At 44.1% G+C, this 22,050-nt stretch overlaps 1 protein-coding gene across 2 annotated transcripts in view; it reads left to right on the top strand.

Moving 5' to 3' along the window:
• Positions 1 to 7,094, top strand: part of chst11 (carbohydrate (chondroitin 4) sulfotransferase 11) — an 83,579-nt gene extending 76,485 nt beyond the window's left edge. For both annotated transcript variants that reach the window (XM_030046408.1, XM_030046407.1), the window contains exons 3-4: positions 4,743 to 4,972; positions 5,309 to 7,094. In XM_030046408.1, the coding sequence (XP_029902268.1) occupies positions 4,743 to 4,972; positions 5,309 to 5,933 (855 nt within the window). In that variant the 3' untranslated portion in view covers positions 5,934 to 7,094. The remainder of the gene's footprint in view (positions 1 to 4,742; positions 4,973 to 5,308) is intronic.
• Positions 7,095 to 22,050: the final 14,956 nt, after the last annotated feature.

Here is a 22,050-nt window from a genome sequence, read left to right as displayed (position 1 = left end):
AATGCACATTTCCGTCAGCCATGTTGTAGAAATTATTTCGGAAAGTGTGCAGCTGCTGTAGGCTATTAGTTGTTTATTAAAAGCCCGTGCACGTGCAGTGTGTGCTCTTGTCCGCCGTCGTGTTGTCATGAAGTCACTGCTACTTCATCATTTATCGTCACATTTTAATCCCTGCTGCTTTTAATTCACAGGCGAGACATGAAGTTTGGAAGTTTTTCGCGACAAAACTGAAACCTAAGCATTCAGCTTACTGCCTTAGTCTGCATTAGCCGTTAGTTTTTGAAGCACAGATTTCTTCAAAACTGTTGTGATTATTATTCAGCACATGAACGCTAACACTGAGCCAGCCAGGCCGTTTCGGTGAAGATACATGCCATATTTGATCAATTTTGACAAATCCACAATGTAGCGATCTGCCCACGTTCAAATCACTGATCCAAACTTGTTTTTATTGTCTAATTAATGCTGTGTGAGATGTGTTCTTAGTGTGTTATTTTTATAATTTTAACTTATATAAAGCGTCTTTGAGTACCATTATTATTGTTGTTATTATTATCATTATTATGTCTACCATGCCGTGTATAGCTCCAATTAGTTGAATCAGCTGCTACTGTCTAAAGGCTGTCTGGCTTGTATGAAAATAGGGCCAACAATTTTTATTTTCAGAGCAAATTGCTCCGTAAATTTATTCTCTCTTTTTTATATTGTTGGCAAGTGCCTATAGTATAGACAGGATAATCCACTCCAAGGTGTGTGTTAAGGAGTTTTTAATGCACTCCACAGAGGCAGCCACCCTCCAAGGTGCACCTCATACGCCTGGCTTACCACGTTTTCTCTTTGTCAATACACCAATTTATCCACCTCAGGCAAGCTTTTTTTTTTTTTTTTTTTTTTTTTTTTTCTTGTGAACTGTATGAATTTTTGCGAAATTCCTGCGTCTCCTGTCAGGGTTTTTTCAAGTACAAATTCACAATTTGCATATAAATAGGTGAATGGAAATCTCACTACTGTCAGGGCCCGTTATGTCCCTTTTCCTTGAGGTTTTAATTCTCAAGTTTTTTTTTTTTTCCTGAGAGGATGGATGTGGTTGCTATTAATAGTGCATATGCACATGCACTTGCAGGCACATCTAAATCAATATATCTGCATGCTGCCGCCACCAACACTGACCTATTTATCATGTAGCGCAGCCACGGGGTGGAAGTGCTGACACGAAGGTTTGAGGTGTTCCTGGGACCTTGACCAATTGGAGGAGATCAAACTGAACAGACCACATTATGTGAAGCCACTAACTACTTTTATAGCTGTGGTTCTATTACTTTTACTAGCTCCTGTCCAATGCTGACCTGTTAGTTTATGCTGTCCACAGGGAATCAGGCTGGTAATGTGCAGGGAAATGGGCGGATAATGGTACCTGCTCCCCCCATGGGAACAGCTTAACACAGCCAGAGGTCAGCGACCTCCATCACTGCATCCTCTGGGACCGCATTGATATCTCCTCCGACATCTCGTCCTCCTCTTTCTCCCTCTCTTTCTCACCCTCCTCCTCCTGCTTTCATCGCCGAGCACATGAGAGACTCCACTGACTTTCTCAGAGAACAGATAAAATGGCAGACAGTAATCCTTTAGGAAAGAAGAGAGATAAGGAGAGGCAAACTGAGGCAGAGCAAGAGAGATGACAAGATTCCTTCCCTTGTCTCTTTCCCCCCTGTTAATTACAGTGCTTGTCCTCCTCTGGGATGGAGGGGTGTGTGGCGGCTCCGAAATTTGTGTGAATCATAGCTTTATGTCTCTGAGCGGATAAAAAAAGGGAGATTTCCATCAACAAAGGGCCGTTATTCGGCTCGGCGCTGTTACGCCTTAGTGGGCTTTGATGTGTTGGTGCTGCCATGAATAGGGGGGAGTGAAGAGGAGACAAAAAGGAAAGGAGTGGGAGAGGTGGAAAATGAGGACTTTTTCGTTAGCAAAGTTGTCCATCATCCTTCATCGCTTGTCGACGTGAGCACATACCTCAAAACGTATTTGGGTAAATGAGGCGTGCAGGGGTTTGATTCGACGGGAGAGAGACCGGAGGGCTGAGGGAATGAAAGAGTGTTGACATGGAAAGAGGGCAGCTAATCACTTTCATAGACAAGGGGATCGGAGATCAATACTGGGAGAAATTCAACCCCAAAGTATAGAGAAACCAAATTAGCTCATATGCCGACCTATTGATTTAGCCGGGAACAGAAGACCAAACTGAACAAGGCTCTTAAAGAGCAATGAGTGTCTCGAATATCCAACAACGAGGCTTATTTATAGCACAATGGACTGTGACAGATAGTTATCAGCCGTCATTGATTTTTTTCAGATGTGCATTTGACCAATTTTTTCCCTCCGTGACCTCTCAGTTACGGTATTTCCTCGCCGGGAGATTGATTTGAGGGAGTGGAGCTCATCACAAAAGTACATGTTGTAGTCGGATAACGAGGAGTAAAAGATCGGTTTCCTCCCACGCTCTTCTCTTCCAGCCAGCTGTGCGCGTGATGAGCTGGCGACACGGTTGAAGAGTTACTTCAAACAGCGGCGCGTACAAACCTCTTCAGTCGAGTTGTCTACATGTATGAGGCCCCGGCGGTGGTCCCGGGGTCAAAGTTATTTCAGCACTTTGTGTCGGCGGCTCCCTCTTTTCCCCCCTCCTGTAGTCATGGCCGATGTAGCGCTGAATGGCCACCCTTGTTGCGAGCGGGATAGAGCGGTAAAGATGCCGGCCGAGATACGATCAATTGAGATTCCCCGGGGAGGGCGGGGCACTGCCCTGGAGGGGAATTCAGACCCAGAGGAAAAATAATCAAGAGGCGTAAGAAAACATTCCTGCTCTTCAGATGCATGGCACTGAGGCTCAACCTTCCTCTTCAACTCAACCACCCCCCCTCCTCCTCCTCCTCCAGCCTCCTCCCCTCCCATCTGCTATAATCCCTCCATTGCAGAGTCACGGTGAATATGAAATATGCCTCAGCTGAATGATTGCTGGCTGTATTCGCGCATATTGAACACTTTATATCAGTAATATCTTTCAATATCACTATTTTCCTTTATCCCTGTGGCCTAATCTCTGTCATAGCCTGTGCAGCAGCCGGGATAAGGAAAAAGATCGACAGATAGATGGAGTCAATAAAGAGATGAGTATGATAATAAAGACCGAGATTAATAACGCTCTCTCTCTCTCTCTCGCTATCTCTACGTGTCCGTCTCGCTCCGTCTGCCCCTCTCTCTCCATCTCTTCCCGTCTCCCTCCCTCTCGGTTCAGTTTTCGATTAAATTCATAATGGTTTATTGGCGTGGGTTATCCTCTACATTACCAAAACAGTTATACAGCAGCAACAAATCCATACAAATGTACTGAGACAATAAACAGATAATACTTTACAGCGTGAACTGTAACCATTTAAGCGAAAGTAATATTTTTGCAGGAGCGAGCTTTGCAAACTTTCTCTCATGCACATCTGGTGCAATCATGGAGGTTCATTTGAGAACCGGCTTGGCACAAATAACATGAGCATTTATATCAACCTGGCTTGGAAAAGACTTACGAGAGATACTTAATATAGATAGTGCCAGTGAGGATCAGTTCATAAATAGTGTCCATGAACCCTGCAGTCTGGTAAGATCGATTTACTTGATTGCTGTAAGTAGCCAGCAGCTTAATTTAGCTTGTTAATGTAAAAGTTCAACTATCAGTCTCTACTAACATTAACCCTTATTAGACACATCAGCTGGAGTGCAAATCAAATGTGTTTACAGCAAAATGGTGATGTTAACTAAACACATGTGATGATTTCCTTTATCTAAACATACACTACTCACAAAAAGTTAGGGATATTCGGCTTTCGGGTGAAATTTCAGGATGAACCTAAAATGCATTATAACCTTTACAGGTGAACTTAATGTGACCTTCTGTAAACTTTTGAATGCACATGTCCAACTGTTCAATGTTTCAGTACTTTTTGCACAAGTTGCTGTTCTCTAACAAGGAGTTTAACGGCAAAATTCACATCAGGTGTTTGATGCTCCAGCTCATCGAGGTCGTATCATTTGGGAACGGCTGCTGGAGACTGGGGTACCTCAAATGGAGTGGCCTGCACTTTCTCCAGACCTGAATCCCATAGAAAACCTATGGGATCAGCTGAGTCGCCGTGTAGAGGCTCGGAGCTCTGTACCCCAGAACCTCAATGTCCTGAGGGCCACCCTTCAAGAAGAGTGGGATGCCAAGCCTCAGCAGACAATAAGTCGACTTGTGAACAGCAGGAGACGTTGTTGTCAAGCTGTAATTCATGCTCAAGGGCACATGACAAGTTATTGACACTGACATTTTTTGTTGTGGTATATCCACCACTGTTGTTGGCTTTTGTTTCAAGAAATTGTTTGAGATGAGGAAATCACCAGTGTATGCTTCTACTTAAATGCCCTACTTTCATGATATAATATCACTGTAGCGTGAACTTTTTATATTTTCTATAAATTTCACCCAAAAGCCAAATATCCCTAACTTTTTGTGAGTAGTAGTAGTAGTGAGTAATCAATCACATGCATCAGTGATGAAATGGTAAGCCACCGGTTAAAAATACAAAGACCATCAGCTGTTTCTGAACGCTGTTGCCCCTGAGCTGTGGACCTCCAATGTGGCTGCCACAGGGCAAGTCACCACTTGAAATGCCCTTTATTTCAGTTTCACCGCAATATCTCTCTCTTTCTCCATCCAGTCGGACTTGTCTGGAGCGGCCGTCCTCCACCAGGCCAGGAGGGATCAGGTGGTGGATGCGTGCCGGGTCTACAGCGCGTCCAGCCGCAAGCGGAGAGTCCTGACGCCTGGGGACCTCAAACACCTCGTGGTGGACGAGGACCACGAGCTCATCTACTGCTACGTACCCAAGGTGGCCTGCACCAACTGGAAGCGCGTCATGATGGTCCTCACAGGCCGGGGCAAATACAGGTGGGTGCAGCGCAGCAACCATCTATCTATCTATTGCCAGAAAGTTGATTTGATTCAAATAAACTGAGCTTGAATAAAATATGAAGCAACAGAAATTTGATTGGTGTAATATCAGCTCCCTGAGACAGATGAGATAAATAGTTAAGTGTGTGTCTGTTACTGGATCTTTGTAACCAGATAATGTATCAATTAATTATGTCAGTTTGATGGAAATTTGCTGATAATGAAATATCACATTGCAGTATTTCTGCTGCTGCAGGGTTGCCACCCTCAAAACATAGGAGGTTCTTGATGATATCTAGATGTCAATACATTTTGTCTGCCTCTCTTCCACAGTGACCCGATGGAAATCCCTTCCAATGAAGCCCACGTTCCCTCCAACCTGAAGACGCTGAACCAGTACAGCATCGGCGAGATCAACCACCGCCTCAAGAACTACCTCAAGTTCCTCTTCGTCCGCGACCCCTTCGAGAGGCTGGTCTCCGCTTACCGCAACAAGTTCACCCTCAAGTACAACTCGTCCTTCCACAAGCGCTTCGGCACCCGCATCGTCCGGCGCTACCGCAAGAACGCCACGCAGGACGCCCTGCTCAACGGCGCCGACGTCAAGTTCCGAGAATTCGCCGAGTACCTGGTGGACCCGGCCACGCAGCGCGACGGCCCGCTCAACGAGCACTGGCAGACGGTCTACCAGCTTTGCCACCCGTGCCACATCCACTACGACCTGGTGGGGAAGTACGAGACGCTGGAGGAGGACGCCAACTACGTGCTGCGGCTGGCGGGCGTCGGCGACACCGTGCGCTTCCCGAGCTACGCCAAGTCGACTCGCACCACAGACGCCATGACGGCCCAGTTCTTCAGCAATATCAGCACTCAGCAGCAGATCCAGCTCTACCAGCTCTACAAGCTGGACTTCCTCATGTTCAACTACTCCACACCCAGCTACCTCCGGCTGGACTAACGGAGGACAGAGCCGGGACTCTGGGAAAGGCCGCCTTGTACAAGGAGAGGCAAAAAAAAAAAAAAAAACGATGAGCGAAGAGGAGGATTTTTTGGAAGCAAACTTGATTAAAAAAACTGTCGTCGTTCCTTGCAGGGGTGGGGTCTGAATTAGATGTACGAACAGAGGCTGAAGGAGGGAAAAGGTGATGTGTGCTTGTCTGGGTGGAAGGGGGAGGCTGTCCAATCATCTCTGGGTAAAACGTGAGACAGAGAGCACTGATTGGCAATGAAGATGGGAATTGGGAGTGAAAGGACCAGGAGCATGCAAAGACTAAATGTCTGGGTGAAGCAGGTCTTCAAGGTGTTTTCAAAGGGGAACTTAACTTTAGAGGACGGACACGCAGAGGGATTCTCGTAGAAAGCAGATAATGTTCCCCGCCATGTTTAAATAAACTGCTGAAAAATTAGGCTGCTTCAGATTCTGCTAAGCAAACAGCGGCCTCGCACGCGCCCTGACCCCCAATGCATCGTGGGAGCTGAGCTTATCTCCCTCCCTCCCCCTCCCCCCGATCGATAGAGAATCTCCGTCAAATTGTAAAGCCGCATTTCATGTCCTTCACCGCGCTCTCACCACGGTGTGCGTGCGTTTGACGGCGCCCGTCACCCTTTGCTCTCATTGGATTCATGCATTTCGGAGGGGAACTGGCTCAGTGCCACCTCAAGGACACCCCATAATAGTTGGCTAACTTTACTCTCATGACCTCTACAACTGTAACTATGGCGGCATGGCCTTAAGCCAACAGTTTTAAAGAAGCAGCTTCAGTGTCACCGGCCTCAATCATTATAGTGTTGGCAGAAGGGACCTCCTCACACCCCGAGGACCCCGAGCGACTGAAGACTCCCACCGCAGCAGTGAAGTACGGAAGTGCTAAATCATCGCCTGTAACACCAAGCACCCTTAAACGCTTTAAGCCACAGGACGTGGTCAGAAGGTACAAGTTGTGCTCACGCGATTGGGCGCGGCGGACGTGAGCGACGCCTCCCGCTGGACTGTCTGAACGTGAAAAGAGAAGATTTGGCCTGCGTGGCTGTGAAAGGGTTAAAGGGACAGGATCTCATAACCCCGCCCTGCCACGGCCCACCCAGGGGCTCAGTGGACACACCCAGGGCCGCACCCACAAAAAGCCCCTGCTCCGACGACCAAACATGTCTCTCAGTAAATTAAGGTTTTCTTTTTGTCCTCATGCTTTTTTCCTTTTTGTTTTTATTGTCTTACGAAGCGTTGCTGCGAGCAGCAATCACAAAAGATTATTTAATTTGCTTTGTTGGTTTAGGAAAAAAAAAGAGAAAGATTTAATATTATGTTTTCTTGGGCTGATGAACATTTTAGGAGATTTTTCAAATTGAACTGTTATGAGTTTTGCTGTCATTCATGTTGATTTCTTTGCTCTCAACTTGCCTCCGATACACTACGAGTGCATCAACAGCGTTTTCATTTCTGCTTGTTTCTGAAGGGCATATGGTACATAGCAGCCCACGGCTTTGTCCCTCCGTGTCTGACACATCTGAGATTTTTCTTCCTTATTTCCCATCTCCTGTTGTCGAAGATTTGGTGCCAAAATGGCTGCGACGGCCTCAGAGACACACGCTCTGTGTGCTTAACGTATCTCCACCGCTGGACATATCCATGGGAAGATCCAACTTCCCTGCTCTTAGCACGAACATGGGTATTAGATAAGCTGCTGCTCTTTTCAACATTTCAACAGACTACTGCCCACATCATAGAATCAGAAATTGCATTGTAGAGTGTAATGTGACTAATGTTAGCGACACTAAGCAATGTCAAGGTTAATAACCGCACTTTCCATCATGCTGTGAATTGGATTACAGGCTGTTGTGTAAGCATTATTATGTGTGGAAGAGAGGCGGCGAGGACAGAGGGAGACGGAGAACGCCCGATCTAACTAACACATGCTGGAGAGAGAGCGCCAGTCATCTTTGTGTGTTTTTCTGCGTCTTTTTTTTTTTTAACACCCCTTTGTAATTTCTCAACCATTCCAACTTCAAAGCTAAAGAGACATTTAGTGGGAAAACAGGAGGCACTTGACTGTCTAAGGGGAAGTGGTGACGGCGTTGCAGAAATAATGGCTCACTCTCTTATTGGTTTACCTCTGTCTGCCCGTCTGTCAGGCCGAGTTTAGATCCCATCTCTTTTCAGCAGACGGACTTGTGAACACATTCGGATGCGGACCTCCGTCCCGTGCAGCTTTTGAAGTAGCGCTGCACGTGTGTGCGCATGCACGTGTGTTTCTGTGAACGTGGGTGAGCTATAATGAGAGAACTGACTTTTTTTTTTTTTTTAGCCACACCGACATCTGGCTCTAATAAAGGGGGAAAGCTACTGGGTTGGCCTCTATCCCTGGCCCTCATCCTCCAAGAAACAATGGTTGCATTCTCAGCACGCCGTCCTCCTTAGTACAGTGCACACAAACTAACACACACACACACAGCGAGCACATTAGCACTCCTGCTGATGTCGATGCCACGCGGCGCCTTACTCAGCAGCTGTAAGGCGAGGTACGAGCAGCACCTTTTCACTTTAACGCGCCGCACCGAGCCTCGGCTTAAACTGCTCATTTAGCCCCCAGAATGGAAGATGGACGATACACAAAGGGCCTCTTAGCCTGCAAACAGGCTATTACAGAGACCTCTCTTCTCCTCGCCTATTTTCTCCGCTCCCACCGCTCTCCAAAAGTGGCCTCCACTTAAAAAAAAAACACAAAAAACACAAAAAACAAAAGAAGCAAGTGCATTTTTTTTTCTTTTTTCGGTCGGTGTCAACGATCCTTGCCGTCCCTGCAGGAAAAGGGCAGGCTGCTTAAACAAACAGAGCTGGTTAACCCCCCCCCCCCTTTCCGAAGGGATCCAGCAAGCAGCAAGAGGCCGTCTGAATCTGAAACACCGACCGCAATTTCAAGCCTTCTTGTTCCTATTCTGAACTCACGTCCACAAGCGGTATCACAAAAAAAAAGAAAAATCCAGTTCAATTCAGTGTCCAGTTTCTGTTACTGTAAAAGTATTTATATTCGAGGCAAGCGAACGGGTATATTTATGTTGTTTCTTTGAACGACGTCTAGTATCGGACCGAGTTGCATATGTGCTTGTTGCTGTTCCTGCTAAAAAAAAAGACACACAGGAAGTCTGATGTAAAACATATCCAGGGAGTGAGTGATGACGTGTTATTTGTGCTTTATATCTTTTATTTTTGTAATTTATGCACAGGTCAGTAGGTTTCTGGACAACGTAAAGTGTCATCAGTGGGATCAGGAGTGCAAAAACCATCCTGGAATATCACTTTCAAGCCACAAAACCAGTAAAACGATTGAATTTATCAGCTATAATTTATTGCGAATTTTCAGCATTGTGGGCATCTCGTGTTTGTCTGCACTGAGGGACAAAGCCTGGAGAGTTTTTGAACCTTGCTTCTCTTACCTTTTCCTACCTGTATGTTTTTTTTTTTCTTTTTCTTTTCTTTTTTTTTTTTTTTTGGTGGATGTTTTATTTCATGTCCTCCGGGGCCGACGCAGGTGTTTGTTCAGACGTCCGGCGCAAACCTGCAACATGATGTCATCCATCCTCATGTGTCGTGTCGGAGCTGTAACTGTAGGACATTTAATGGCTCTGTATCAATTGATTTCCCTTGTTGCCTCTCTTTCTCTTTCTCTTTCTCCTTCTCTCTTCTTCTCTTTCATACACACACACACACACACACGCACATGCATACACACATCGCATGGCACTCTGTTTCCCTGTGCCTTTCAGCCGTGACACCGTCGAGCCACTGAACATGATCAGAGCGCCTTCCCTCTCCTCTCTCCTGTTTGGAGCACTTTACTCTTATTTCAGCGGTCACCTGGGCCCTCTGCCATATTATCACACATGCACACACACACACACACACACACACACACACATAAAAACACACACACTAGCAGAGAGTATTTTTCCTCTGGAGTGATTCTTCTCCCAATTTCTGCAGCCTGCGAGTCCTGTATTCCTCCAGCAGGGCACATGGCTTCCAGACTTAATAAACTCTGGGGTTAGAAATGCTGCGTGTAGCTTTTCAACATCAATAAATCATTGCCACATTAAATTTGAGACTTGGTTTATGGCATAATTACCATAAACAAACAAGGCCACCCGCTGGAAATCTGATGGATTGCTTTACGGCACAAAAACAGAAACGGCTTTCACTGTCTTCCCCCGTAATTTTTTTTTTCAAATATTACACAACTTTCTTCAAGTTCCCTAGAGATGAGATTTATGGCTCTTTGAAGGGAGCCAGATCTTGAGGACCCGTTCTTTTCAAAGAGCCGTTCAAAAGACTGGCTCATTTTTTATATTTATTTATTTTTAACCCATTAAGACCTAAACATTCAATATGAGACTAACAGAGTGGTATCAGACTGTACTGGATGCTAAGAAGGTGTGGGTTAATATTTCGATCAGAATCATTCAAACTTAGACATCCCATATTCTATTGGTGGGATATCTGAGTTTGAATTATCCTGAAATAATAATTTCATTTGGCAATGGTCTGTGTGGACATTTGTAAACATTCCACAGGGTGGCACGGCGCCACATCCCTCTGCTTTGACAATAAGATCACTATTTTGGATTTACCCTTTGTATTAAATGGGTGTGTGTGTGTGTGTAAATAAACCTTGAGTTAATGTTATCCATGCAATACCTAAAAAAGCTAAGCAGGGTACAATGAATTGCCATGTAAAACAGCTTTTACTTTTAGTGCAAAATAGAACAAGAACAAACCTTGCAATATGTAGTGCAAGTTTCAGTCTTTCTTTAGAAATTCACGATAACGTGTATCAAATGAGGAAACAAGGAGATTATAAAAATATGTAACACTATCCGATACTTCAAGATTTCAACTTCAAATATTAGAATTGAACAATATCAGTGCAAATTTTAAGAACATTTTGGATTGAAAACTCACAATAATAATACTAATGTTGTAGCCTACACCTGAGCTGCTTTGACCAAAACAGGAGATCAGCTCCTTGACTTAGCTTACTTTCTGTAAACAATAAAATAAAGTGTAAAAAAAAAAAAAAAAAAAAAAAAGGCAGCTCTGAAATGATACTGCAGTCCCATGCTTTATGACTTCTTCTACAGAGTGAATTAAAGCAAAAAACAAAGAAATTGGGAACTGGCTTGTTCAAAAGAATTGACTCGTTCACGAACAACCCGTCACTAAAGTTCCCGTCTTCCCACTGCATAGTTCGGCTTTGGAAAGTTTTCTGGCTCTTATCAAAGGCCGTCATCGGCTCCTCCAAACACATCAGAGACACAAACTTTATGCAGTCAGCTGAAAATGAACCACAGCGACAAATTTTAAAAGGCGGTGGATATTCTTTGATAAAGCGACAGCGTTCAGTGTCCTGTAGTGTGCACATCACTAATGCTGTCATACTGCCAAAGAGTGCTTGCTAGCCATGCTAAAGATAGAGCCCGGTGAGCTTGATTAATGAGGTTAACGTCCAAATTGAACATCATAATTCACCAAAGTGATTCGGAGCTTATTGCCCCATCGGCTTGCCAGAATGGGAAAACGCATCGAGGTGGAAAAATACTGCTTCAACCTCGGTCCAAAGCCAGTGGGGCCTGCTTTACTTTACATCTTTGGATTGCATTTAGCTTTTTTTTTTTTTTTTTTTTTTTTGGGATACTTAAGCTACATAAATCCAAAAATCACTAGCAGTAGCTTGCTTCGCATTTAACGTTAAGCAGTTTAATTTACCAGTCATTTCGAAAGGATGAAATTAATGGTAAACGGAAACCAGACACCTTCTTCATGTTCGCCATAGACAGAAGATGCAAAGAAACTCGAGCACCTGATAAATTTGACACCACATGAGTGCGAGGTTATTTGCATGTGGAAGCAAAGGGGGCTTATGGGAAATGTAGTTTTTGTAAGTTTGGGAAGGACAAAATGCTCTTCGCAGCATCTTTAAAGGCAAAAAGAGAGCATTTCTACCCCGAGGAAAGTCTGCACTCCTGAAAGTCACGTCTCACATGACAGTAAGGCCTTTGCTGGTTACACACACACTCACACACACACACACACACACATCCTCCACCGCAGCTTAAAGCACCTGCAGAGGCTCATGTGACTGCACCAGGAGGCGTGTTAGCGAGAGGAGAGGAGCTCAGATCGTCTCCAGGCCTTTCAGGCGGCTCCGTGTTGCCCCAACAGCTCGTACGCCCTTCTCCAGAAACCACGGGTCGCAAACCCGCCCATCTCTCAAGTGGATCGCTTTTCAAGTAGTTTCATCTCCTGCCAGATGGCGTGGATGTGTGCTGCATACTGTACATTATGTGTGTGTGTGTGTGTGTGTGTGTGAGTGTGTGTGTGTGAGCGAATCCATTTGAAATCAGAGGTGTCATGTCAGCGTCAGCATCTTTTGGTCGTTTCGTGTATCGGAGTGCCTCGTGTGTGCTGTACCTACAAGTGTCTGTTGGATCATTGGTGTGTGAACGCCTGTGAGCATGTGTGTGTGTGTGTGTGTGTGTGTGTGTGTGTTGACAAACTAAGTCTGTGCTGTACCCACTCTGCCTTAGAGAGTGTCTCCACGGGACGGCGAGACTCTCGTTCAAACAGGCTCCACCTATTTATTTATTTATTCGCCTAACAACTACCCATACTTCTCGCTGTCACCATGGCAACACACCTAAACTCTCCACATCTCTCTCTCTCTCTCTCTCTCTCTCTCTCTCTCTCTTTCTCTTATCCTCCCGGGACGGCCTCCCGCCGCTGTGTTTTATTCTTTTTGGTTCATTTTCATTCCCACTCACCTAAAATCATGAATAATTGAATATGTATATCAAGTATGTGGGAGAATAGTTTCGATCCTACAGCAGCGCGACCCACGGTTCACTCTGTCTGATGTTTTCACAATAAAATACTGCAGAAACTCCCCACTGACGCCTCCGACTGCTGCTTTTACTCTGTCAGTGTCAATGTGGTGTCGAATATGCATGGGAAGGATCGGCGCCGCATGACGGGGAGGACTCCGCACCGCCTGCAACACAGAAACACACACCATATAGCACGGGAACAGCCGGGGCCAGGAATTCATATCCGTTTCCATAGTTACCTCCGAGAAATTTCTTCATAATGGGAGGAGATGGCAATGATACCCAAGAGGGTGGTTGTTGTTTTTTTTTTTTTTTTTTTTTTTTTCTCTTTTTCCCAAGAGTGATTACTGGGGAAATGGTGATGCAATAGCTGTCTGCCAACATCGCCGCAGTAAACAAAGTCCTCAAGGCAATTATGGCGTCTATATATGGCCACCAAGGGGAGCGCTCCGTCGGAAAAGTGGCGCGCCTGCATGGGAACAGTCGACGGGAAGAGGGGTTGGCAAAAAGAGAAGGAAAGTCAGACCAGAAACCTGCAGCTAAAATGGATTTAAAATGCAATCGAGAGGCTCACAAGAGTAGATTTCAGGCGTAAACATTTCATTTTTTTGAATGAATTTCGTCAGTTTCGTCAATTTGCCACTCCTTAAAAAAAAAAAATTACAACAGGATCGTTGCAGTGCATCTACTGAGAGAATCATCGGTGCAATATAATATGCAATATAAGTAAGAATATGCAATATGTTTTCTTGAAATAAGTGAAAAGGCTGTCAGTGGGATGAGGTAATCCCTCTTATTCCCAGTGCAGTTTCACCCAACTGATTTGGGAATTTTTTTAGTTAAGTGTAAATCTGTTGAAACAAGGGAGACTAAGGCAGATCACTGCAATCAGGAAAATGAGACTTAATTCGAGAAAATTCTGGAAACAAGTTCATTAACATTGGAAACGAGGGATTATCTCATCCCACTGGCCAAATTTTTTTTCTCTTTTGAAGAAAAACGAGATTTTAAGACAGAAGATGAGACTAAACGGTTTGTTAAGATGCAGAATTTTTGCACGTCTTCGACCAACTCGGCTGCTTGTCTGAAACAACCCGTTGTATAAAACTGTTCTAGCATTTCGACGTGGCTGACGGGCCAGTCGAGGCTGAACTGTAGCCCTCCACACACACACACACACACACACACACACACACACACAAACACACACACACAGCTTATTCTTGCCACTGATGCACCTGCTATTTCGAAGCTGCAGCTCATTAAAACTCCAGCAGCTGTGTTTGTATCTCTGCCTACATGGCCGTCCATCTCTGTGCCTGCGCAGCCTGGAAACTGAAAAGGCCCTGATCTCTCTCTCATTACGCCGACGTTGTGTTCAGTGGTTCTTTTCAAGTGGCGTCCTTTGAAGAAACGGCCCTGGGTCCCGAGAAGAAAAAAAAAAAAAAAAAAAAAAAAAAGGAAAAAGAAAGAAGGAAAACGCAACACAGAGCCGAGCTATATCGCTCTCCTCCCTGCAGCACCGCAGATCAGCTCGCTGTTTAAAGAGAGAGAGAGAGGAAAAAAAAAAAAAACACGACAAACTGACCCCGCGGTGACCTGCAGAAACAAACTGACCACCACAGAGACCAGACAGGGAGCCATCGAGCCCACGGCGGCTCACTGTGGGGTCCAAAGGCCAAATTTAACCCCGCAGAAAGCTCTGCTCCAGCTCTGCAGAGATCTTTAGTTAGTTTTATGCCACGATAACATGACTCTGTTTATTTAATGGCATTTCTGCTTTATTAGATTGTCTGCAGTGAAGAGAGACTTAGTTACACTGCAAACACTGTCCACTATAACAAGTAATTCAGTTTTTAAATCTTTTTTTTTTTTTTTTTTTCCAAAAGGGGGCCGTGTTTCCAACGCAGCTTCTCTTCTCTCAGGATTTGTTTTCTAGGAACAAGGATAAATCTGTTGAAACGAGGCAGAATAAGGCAGATCAGCCCACTGGGGACAAGAAAATGACACTTGAACACAAGAAAATGACATTTGGCTTCACTTGTTCTTTCATCTCTAACCTTTTCCCTTCTGTGATTCCTCTGCGCTGTGGTTGGAAGCCACGAGCAGCTCGGCACCGGCCACGCCCGCCCAAGGCAAATGACAGGGATGCGCCAAAAAATTAGAATATCAACTTTGGAGATTTCACCAAAGACTAATGTCGGATACCAAAAACCCCAGAAATTGAGCCTTTTCTGCATTATTGCTGCACAGATGCCTGTATGTTTCTCAAATGGAGGTAGAGGAAAGAATGTCTCTCCATTACGTTCCAGAGAAACCAGACTAATGGTCCAAGCCGGCGCTGATCAGTCAAAGCAATGGATCGAATCGACACTCGCTCTCAGTCCAATCTTAAAGTTTCGATCACTAAAGTTTCACACACGTCCTGTTGAGTGTTGCTTTATCGTGGGAAAATTACACGCCGCAGCTTTCAAGTCGCAAGGGAAGAGAGTCTTTCTCGCCCCCAACCAGGATCAAGAAAATTCTGCAAACAAGTTGATTAGGCCAAAAAAAAAAAAAAAAAAAAACTTTGGGTTCTGGTTCCTTGTCATTTAAGGGCATGAATAGGTAGGGAATTTATTTTATTTATTTATTTATTTTTATTTTATTTAGCATTTTAAGGATGGGTAGGGGGGATTTATTTTATTTTATTTATTCATGGGAAGGATGGGTAGGTAGGGATTTTATTTTATTTTATTCTTGTTTTTATTTTCAGAAGCGATGCATGGGTTGCTTTTTAAATATAATTAATTCAATATTTGCATAAGTTTCCACCTTTTCAACAGACGGAGCAGCGTTATTACTAGCAGAGGGAGGTGTCTCTGGCTCGCATCGCAGTGCTAGGTACCTGAAGTCGAATACACCCATCACACAAACCGCCATAGAGCCAAGCTCCACTTGCAAATCTACAACGGCACTGTTTCACCTCTTTCACTGATTTCGCGTGATTCCATGAAGTTATTTTCCGAAGTTACGCGAGAACATCACAAATAAGGCAAGTGCAACATACATCAAAATAAAAGCCCTGCTTGACTTTTGACCAATGCCAACAAGGTCACACTCGGTCGCATAGTGCCTTTATTTTATTTTTTTAATTTTATTTTTACACAGAGGCCAATAAAATAACCTGACCCGGGGGTTTAATTGGGATACTCAAATTTTTTTTAGAATTTTTTTTTTGTCTGGCCTTAGCTCTGGAAACAAGTGGAAATGATCTTAACCAGCCTGTGTGTTTTGCATGACTCCGGCTATGTTCCTGCTGCCTCGCATATCCCGCGCCTGTTTGGAGCGTGGCGTTTAATTTTTGAGGATGTGCATAACCCAACGCTCCAAACGGACGCGGGATATGCGAGGCAGCCATCATGCAAACTCACAGGTAAATCAATTTCATCTCCGGCTTTAATGAGTTTTTTTTTTTTTTTTTTTTTTTTTTTTTTTTGCAGTGTAGGAAAAGTCTGTAAACCCAGCAGTGGCCTTTTTATTGTCCTTCCCGAGTGTAATTTGAAGTATTCTGTGAACTGATTCGTCATTCCTCGTACCCGCTTCCTTTCTCGTCCCATTGTAAACAGGACGGTTGTGCAAATCTGTTGACCGGGAATGGTTTTTGCTATTTTGATGGTCAGTCTTATCGCCCACACACACACACACACACACACACACACACACAAAAAGTAAAAAAAAAAAAAAAAAATGGCAGCATTCCTCCTCCTGGTTGACCTTGTGGTCCAGGCTCAGAAATACACACTGCCCTCCCTTCTCTTTCTAACTATACACCCTGTCATTAGAGGGAGGCAAACTCCAGCGGGGAAGAGGGAAGTGTGTGTGTGTCTGTGTGTGTCGGCGGACAAAAAAAAACCAAAAAAACAAAAAGCAGCTGGATGTTCAAACCGAGAAATGGAGCGAGAGCAGAGAGGTTTTCCATGTGAGCTGCGTACCATCCGTCTCCTCTGATTACCGACTCCAGGAGATGTGTGTGTGTGTGTGTGTTTTTTTTCATGTTGTTTGAATTTTTACTTCCTTTCCTCAAAAACAGAGCTAAAAATAGTCTCCCTTTAAAGCGAACGGGTCACGGTGTCAAATTGCCTCGTCGCCTTTTCTCATCTATAGTTAGTTTTACACCGACGGAGATTCTGGTTCCCTGATTTGACGTGACACGTGCCTCGTCTCGACGGTCTGAACCCATCAGCTGCAGAATCAGATTTGCATGTGACAGACGTTTTGCCATTTCGTTTATTCCCAGCCGGAATATATTCCCGCCCGAGCTAGGGGAAACGCTGAAACTTTGAAAAGGCCACGGTGGAGATCAGACGCGAGTTGCCTCGTTCTAGGAAACTTCCACAGATGATTGTAATTCCCCCAGACGGCGCGGAGGATTTCGAACACGGAACCATGAAAACCCGAGCTGACACACGCTGCGTTAAGTCAACCTGATAAGATGTTTTTAATGCCTCGCTATCCCAGATAACATCAGTGTTACCGAGGCTTTTTTTTTTTTTTTTTTTTTTATCCAAGATTCACATGACGGGGATAAGCAGGCTTGTGACCAGAAGGTTGCAGGTTCAAATCCCAGAGTGGGAGGGAAATTTATCCGAGGGAAGTTTTTTTTAAACCTTTATTTTGCCAGGGATGGTGAACGGCTTAAGCACGGCGTTAAATCTCCTGGGACCGGATTCTCTAAAGGTTCTTACGATTAAATTTCCTCTTAAGTTCCACTTTTTTTCTTATATTTGGGTTTAAGAAGAATCTTAAGATATTTTCGAATTCACAAACAAAATATCTTAAGAAGCCAAACAAAAGATCTTTAGAATGCTCACAACTTTATTCTTATGCTTTTTCTTAAGAATAAATGGGATTCTTGAAATAAATGATCTTACTATTTTTCTTGAATAGTATCGTAGCTTTAAGACAGGTAAAGGTCGTCTTAATTAACCACACGCTGTGTGAAGGTAAGCTATTTTCCAAACATCTTTGATTACTTTAGAGCCAAATTTGATTATATAACATAGATTAATGTAGTAATACATTAATAATTTCACATTGTATAAGTTAACATAGAGATAATCGTTATCTAAACTGTAATTCAGCCTAATATCTAAGCCAGTATTTACTCACCACTCAAGTGTCAATTATATTTAGATTCTATTAACTAATAAGTTAGTAATATCGTCGCTGTCCAATACAAAGTGTGTATCTCAATGTTTGAGAAAACACTTTTATAACATCAAATCAAAGTTGAGACTATAATGGATATTGTTTTGTTGTATTTTAGCTGTGGGTTGCAGCGAGAGAGGGCAATCCAGAAAGACCTCAGAGACCGGATGGATCCCCTGGCCCTTCCTGGGTAGATAGCTGCAAAGTTCGCAAGTGGAAAAAATCAAGAAGTTCGCAAGATAATGTGTAGTTCTTAAGAAAATAATGGGGAATAGCACTTGAGAACATTCTTATGAACTTCTGATTTTTTCCTCTTACGAAACGTCTTAAGATTATTAGTAAGAACTTTTTAGAGAATCCGGCCCCTCAGCGGCTCGGTGGCCGACAGTAAAAACTCCTGTGTGACTTCAGTGGTGAGTAAGTGTGTCCAGTAAACCTTCCTTGGGGTAAATAAAGACAAATAAATAAAGTCAACGCAAGATCGGAAGGATATCAGGGCAGAATGGATTAGCTTATGTGATGATAAATCACCCTGATGATTTATGTATATGATGCCGCCCAGTGTTAGAAGATAAATGAACCAAAAGGAGCTGCGTCTCTCTCCTCGGATCACAAGTGTTTTGTGCCCCGATGCCGTAAAGATGTCCTCTCTCAGCGAGCGTCTGGATTCACTGCGGAGAAGGTGACGGGGTCGGATGAGCTGACCCTGATGTTTCCCTGCACAAGTCAACAAAGTATAAATTTTATTGCCGCTGGAAGTGGATTGCCGGATATTCGACATGAATCATCGCGGAAGCTATATTATGCAACTTTTCACCTTGAGGCAACAAAGTGTATCCCATTACTTGTCACTAATCTTGATGAGCTGTCTGCCTTGAAACGGCGTCTAGCCCGAGGCCGAGCCAGCCGGCATCCGTGGAAAAAACACACACACACACACACACACAAAAAAAAACACCAGAGGCGCTGAGGAAGCAAATGGTGAAGGCCCGAATTTCTGAAATGAAAAAGCAACTCTGAGATTCATCGTGTTTTTGAAAAGAGCTGGTCTGTTGCACGTTCAGCTTCACCGTTCCTTCGCCTCTGAACGTTTCCCTCCGGTGATGCGGCTCCTGTGATTTCTCTGCACTGTGGTTGGGAGCCACGACCAGCCCGGCACCGGCCACGCCCGCCCACAGCAAATGACAGGGATGTGCCAAAAAAAAATGGAATTGCAGCACTGGAGATCTCACTAAATTAATGTCTGAAACCAGAAACCCCGAGTGCCATGTCAGAAACTGAGGCAAAGTCTGGGTTTTCTGCATTTTTTGGTGCACAGATGCCTGTATGTTTCTCAAATGGAGGGAAAGGAAGGAATTTTTATCCATTACGTTCCAGAGAAACCAGACTAATGGTCCAAGCCTGCGCTGATCAGTCAAAGCAATGGATCGAATCGACACTCGCTCTCAGTCCATCCTTAAAGTTTGGATCCTTAAAGTTTCACACACATCCTGTTAAATGATATTTTATCGTGGCAAAATTACACGCCGCATGGAAACCGCTCTCCATGGTGGTTCAACAGCGGATAAGATGAACCATGGAGAAATATGGAAAGCGACTCACTGCTTTGTGTATAATCTTAGTCGCATATTCTGGATTTGTCAAAATGAATAAAACAGGTTTTTTTTTTTTTTGGAGTGAACACCCCAAACAACTGCACTGCCAAACCATGATGCCACTTTGAAAGCGGTGGCGTTGCAGGTTTTATAGATGGGAGGAGCTGAGGTGGAATTATTTTAAAAAAATCTGTGATTTATTGGGTATATGCCTACTGGTACAATGTGAAGTAACCACTAGGTTTTCCAAGGACTAAAAGTAATGGGATTTTGATGTGAAAGAGGAGATATTTAAAAAAATATATATATATCTTTGTGGGCATTTACTGTTAAGTCGATGTACAGAATCAGCTGAAAAGGTGCAAAAGACACTTTCAGGTTCACTAACAGTGCACAGAAAATACAACAGCATGGAGGAGTGGTGGAAAACTGTCCTGTTCTTAAGCAAAAGTCATCGTACTACAATGGAAAATTAAAAAATGCCTGCATTCAAGTATAGAAATAAGCACCATGGCATATTCGGGCCACCATGGGGAAAACAAAAAATTATGGAGCCGGGGCAGTGTGGGGTAATAGAAAGAAAAGAAAAAAAGTCTGAATTTCCAAGATTAAAGTTGTAAATTTACATGAAAAAACTTGCTCTCTTTCTCAATTCATGAAAAAAAAAACAAAACGTATATATATTTTGATTCTGGGCTAAAAGAAACATCAGGATTTCCTAGTTATTAAATCTGGTAGTATAAAAAAACAATATTCTCATAAATTTGTGGCTTTAATCTGGGAAATTCATTTTTTTTTTTGCAAATTTGTGACTTTATCGTTTCAGAATTTTTAATTTTTTTCCTCATAAAATTGTGTTTTTTCTCGTAACTTTTCCACCTTAATCTCTGACAATATCTGAGTTTTTGTCTCATAAATTTACTTAATTAATCCACACACACACACACACACACACACACACACACACACACACACACACACACACACACACACACACATCCCTCCCCTGGTCAATATTTTTTTTTTCTTTTTTCCTACAATGGCATGAACACGCCGTCATAAATAAGCGTCATAAAATGTGCTTAAGTATGAAAAGTAAAAGTAACCATTGTGAAAAATGCTCCCTTTCACGGCGTTAAGTTATAGATCCATTAACCTGTAAGAAGGATTTCAGTGTTGTGGGTCAAATGACTCCATATCCTGTTGGCTTGGCTACATTCGAACAATGAATCACGTTTTATGTTTTGCATGTAAAAGGTTCTGCAAAGTAACTACAGACACTACACAAATGTGCGTCTAAATCTGCATCGCTGCTTTCCATGTTTGGCGTGGAGAGTCACACTGCAAGCTAGGATCCAATGCAATCCAAAACACAATTCTAGAGGGTGAAGGTGAGCTGGAGGATGCTTCCCAGGGCGAGAGTCAAACGATGAAGCCGCATGAGAACAGATTATATCAATCCGCCGGTTCTGTCAAGTCAATCTGGCCTCTTTGCTGTCTCGCCGTCTCCTCGTGGCGACGGGCAATTAGTGCCTCTCAAGCGTTCATAAGATGGCCCACGTTCAGTTGTGATCCTCCTCGGAGAATAATAGTTGTCATGCCTCCCCCCCCGCCCCCGTCTCAGTTTGGGTTTGGTGCCAAATGAGATTGATAACAGCCTAAATAAAGACGGATCGACCGGCGTTTCACTCCGAGAGCAGTGAGCACCCACTACAGGCTGAGTCATCTGTCCTCGGTGACACCGCTATCGATCTTCCCCCTTCCCCGGTACAGTTACTGTCAGTGTGAGCAGCCAGAGGACGGCATGGTGGTGTCCTCTGGTGGGGTGGCACAATCAACTGTTTTTAGGTTTTGAGAGAAATGACTCGGTGGAGAGGACGGGGTGCCGCTGCATAGTCGAAGAGAAATGCCTCGAAGGGGACAGAACATGGCGGGTCGGCGCAGGAGCTCAACAAATTCAATAAACCGTGGGGGCCGTTCAAAGCATGTACAGTCCCGACTCCATCCCCGTCAGGCTCGGAGGAATGTCACCCCGGGGTGTCAGGAATTTCCCTGTTTGCCCAATAAACACACGCAGACGTTTGCCTCCGCTCCGTCCCGCTTGTCGCTGCTGCAGCCTCGACTCAGGGACGTCTTAAAAGTTGAATAATCACAACTGGATTTTGTAACACTTCCACAACGCCTTCGGTCATCGTTATGGTCCATTATCAGCCGTTCCCACATCAAAAACGCCACATGGGGCCACTAATAGGCCACTCGGTGGACATTTTGGTACAAAGCGGCGTATTTTGTGGCATGGCTCAGGAGTCAATTCTCTGTCCCCTGCAATGTTAGTGCCACACTGCAAAAAGTCAAAATCTTACCAAGATTATTTGTCTTATTTCAAGTAAAAATGTCTTATTTCTAGTCAAAATA

The sequence above is a fragment of the Myripristis murdjan genome, chromosome 23 (genome assembly GCF_902150065.1).
Source record: "Myripristis murdjan chromosome 23, fMyrMur1.1, whole genome shotgun sequence".
Taxonomy (NCBI): Eukaryota; Metazoa; Chordata; class Actinopteri; order Holocentriformes; family Holocentridae; genus Myripristis; species Myripristis murdjan.
The sequence above is the reverse complement of the archived record's forward strand: the minus strand, read 5'-3'. Positions and strand labels throughout refer to the sequence as shown.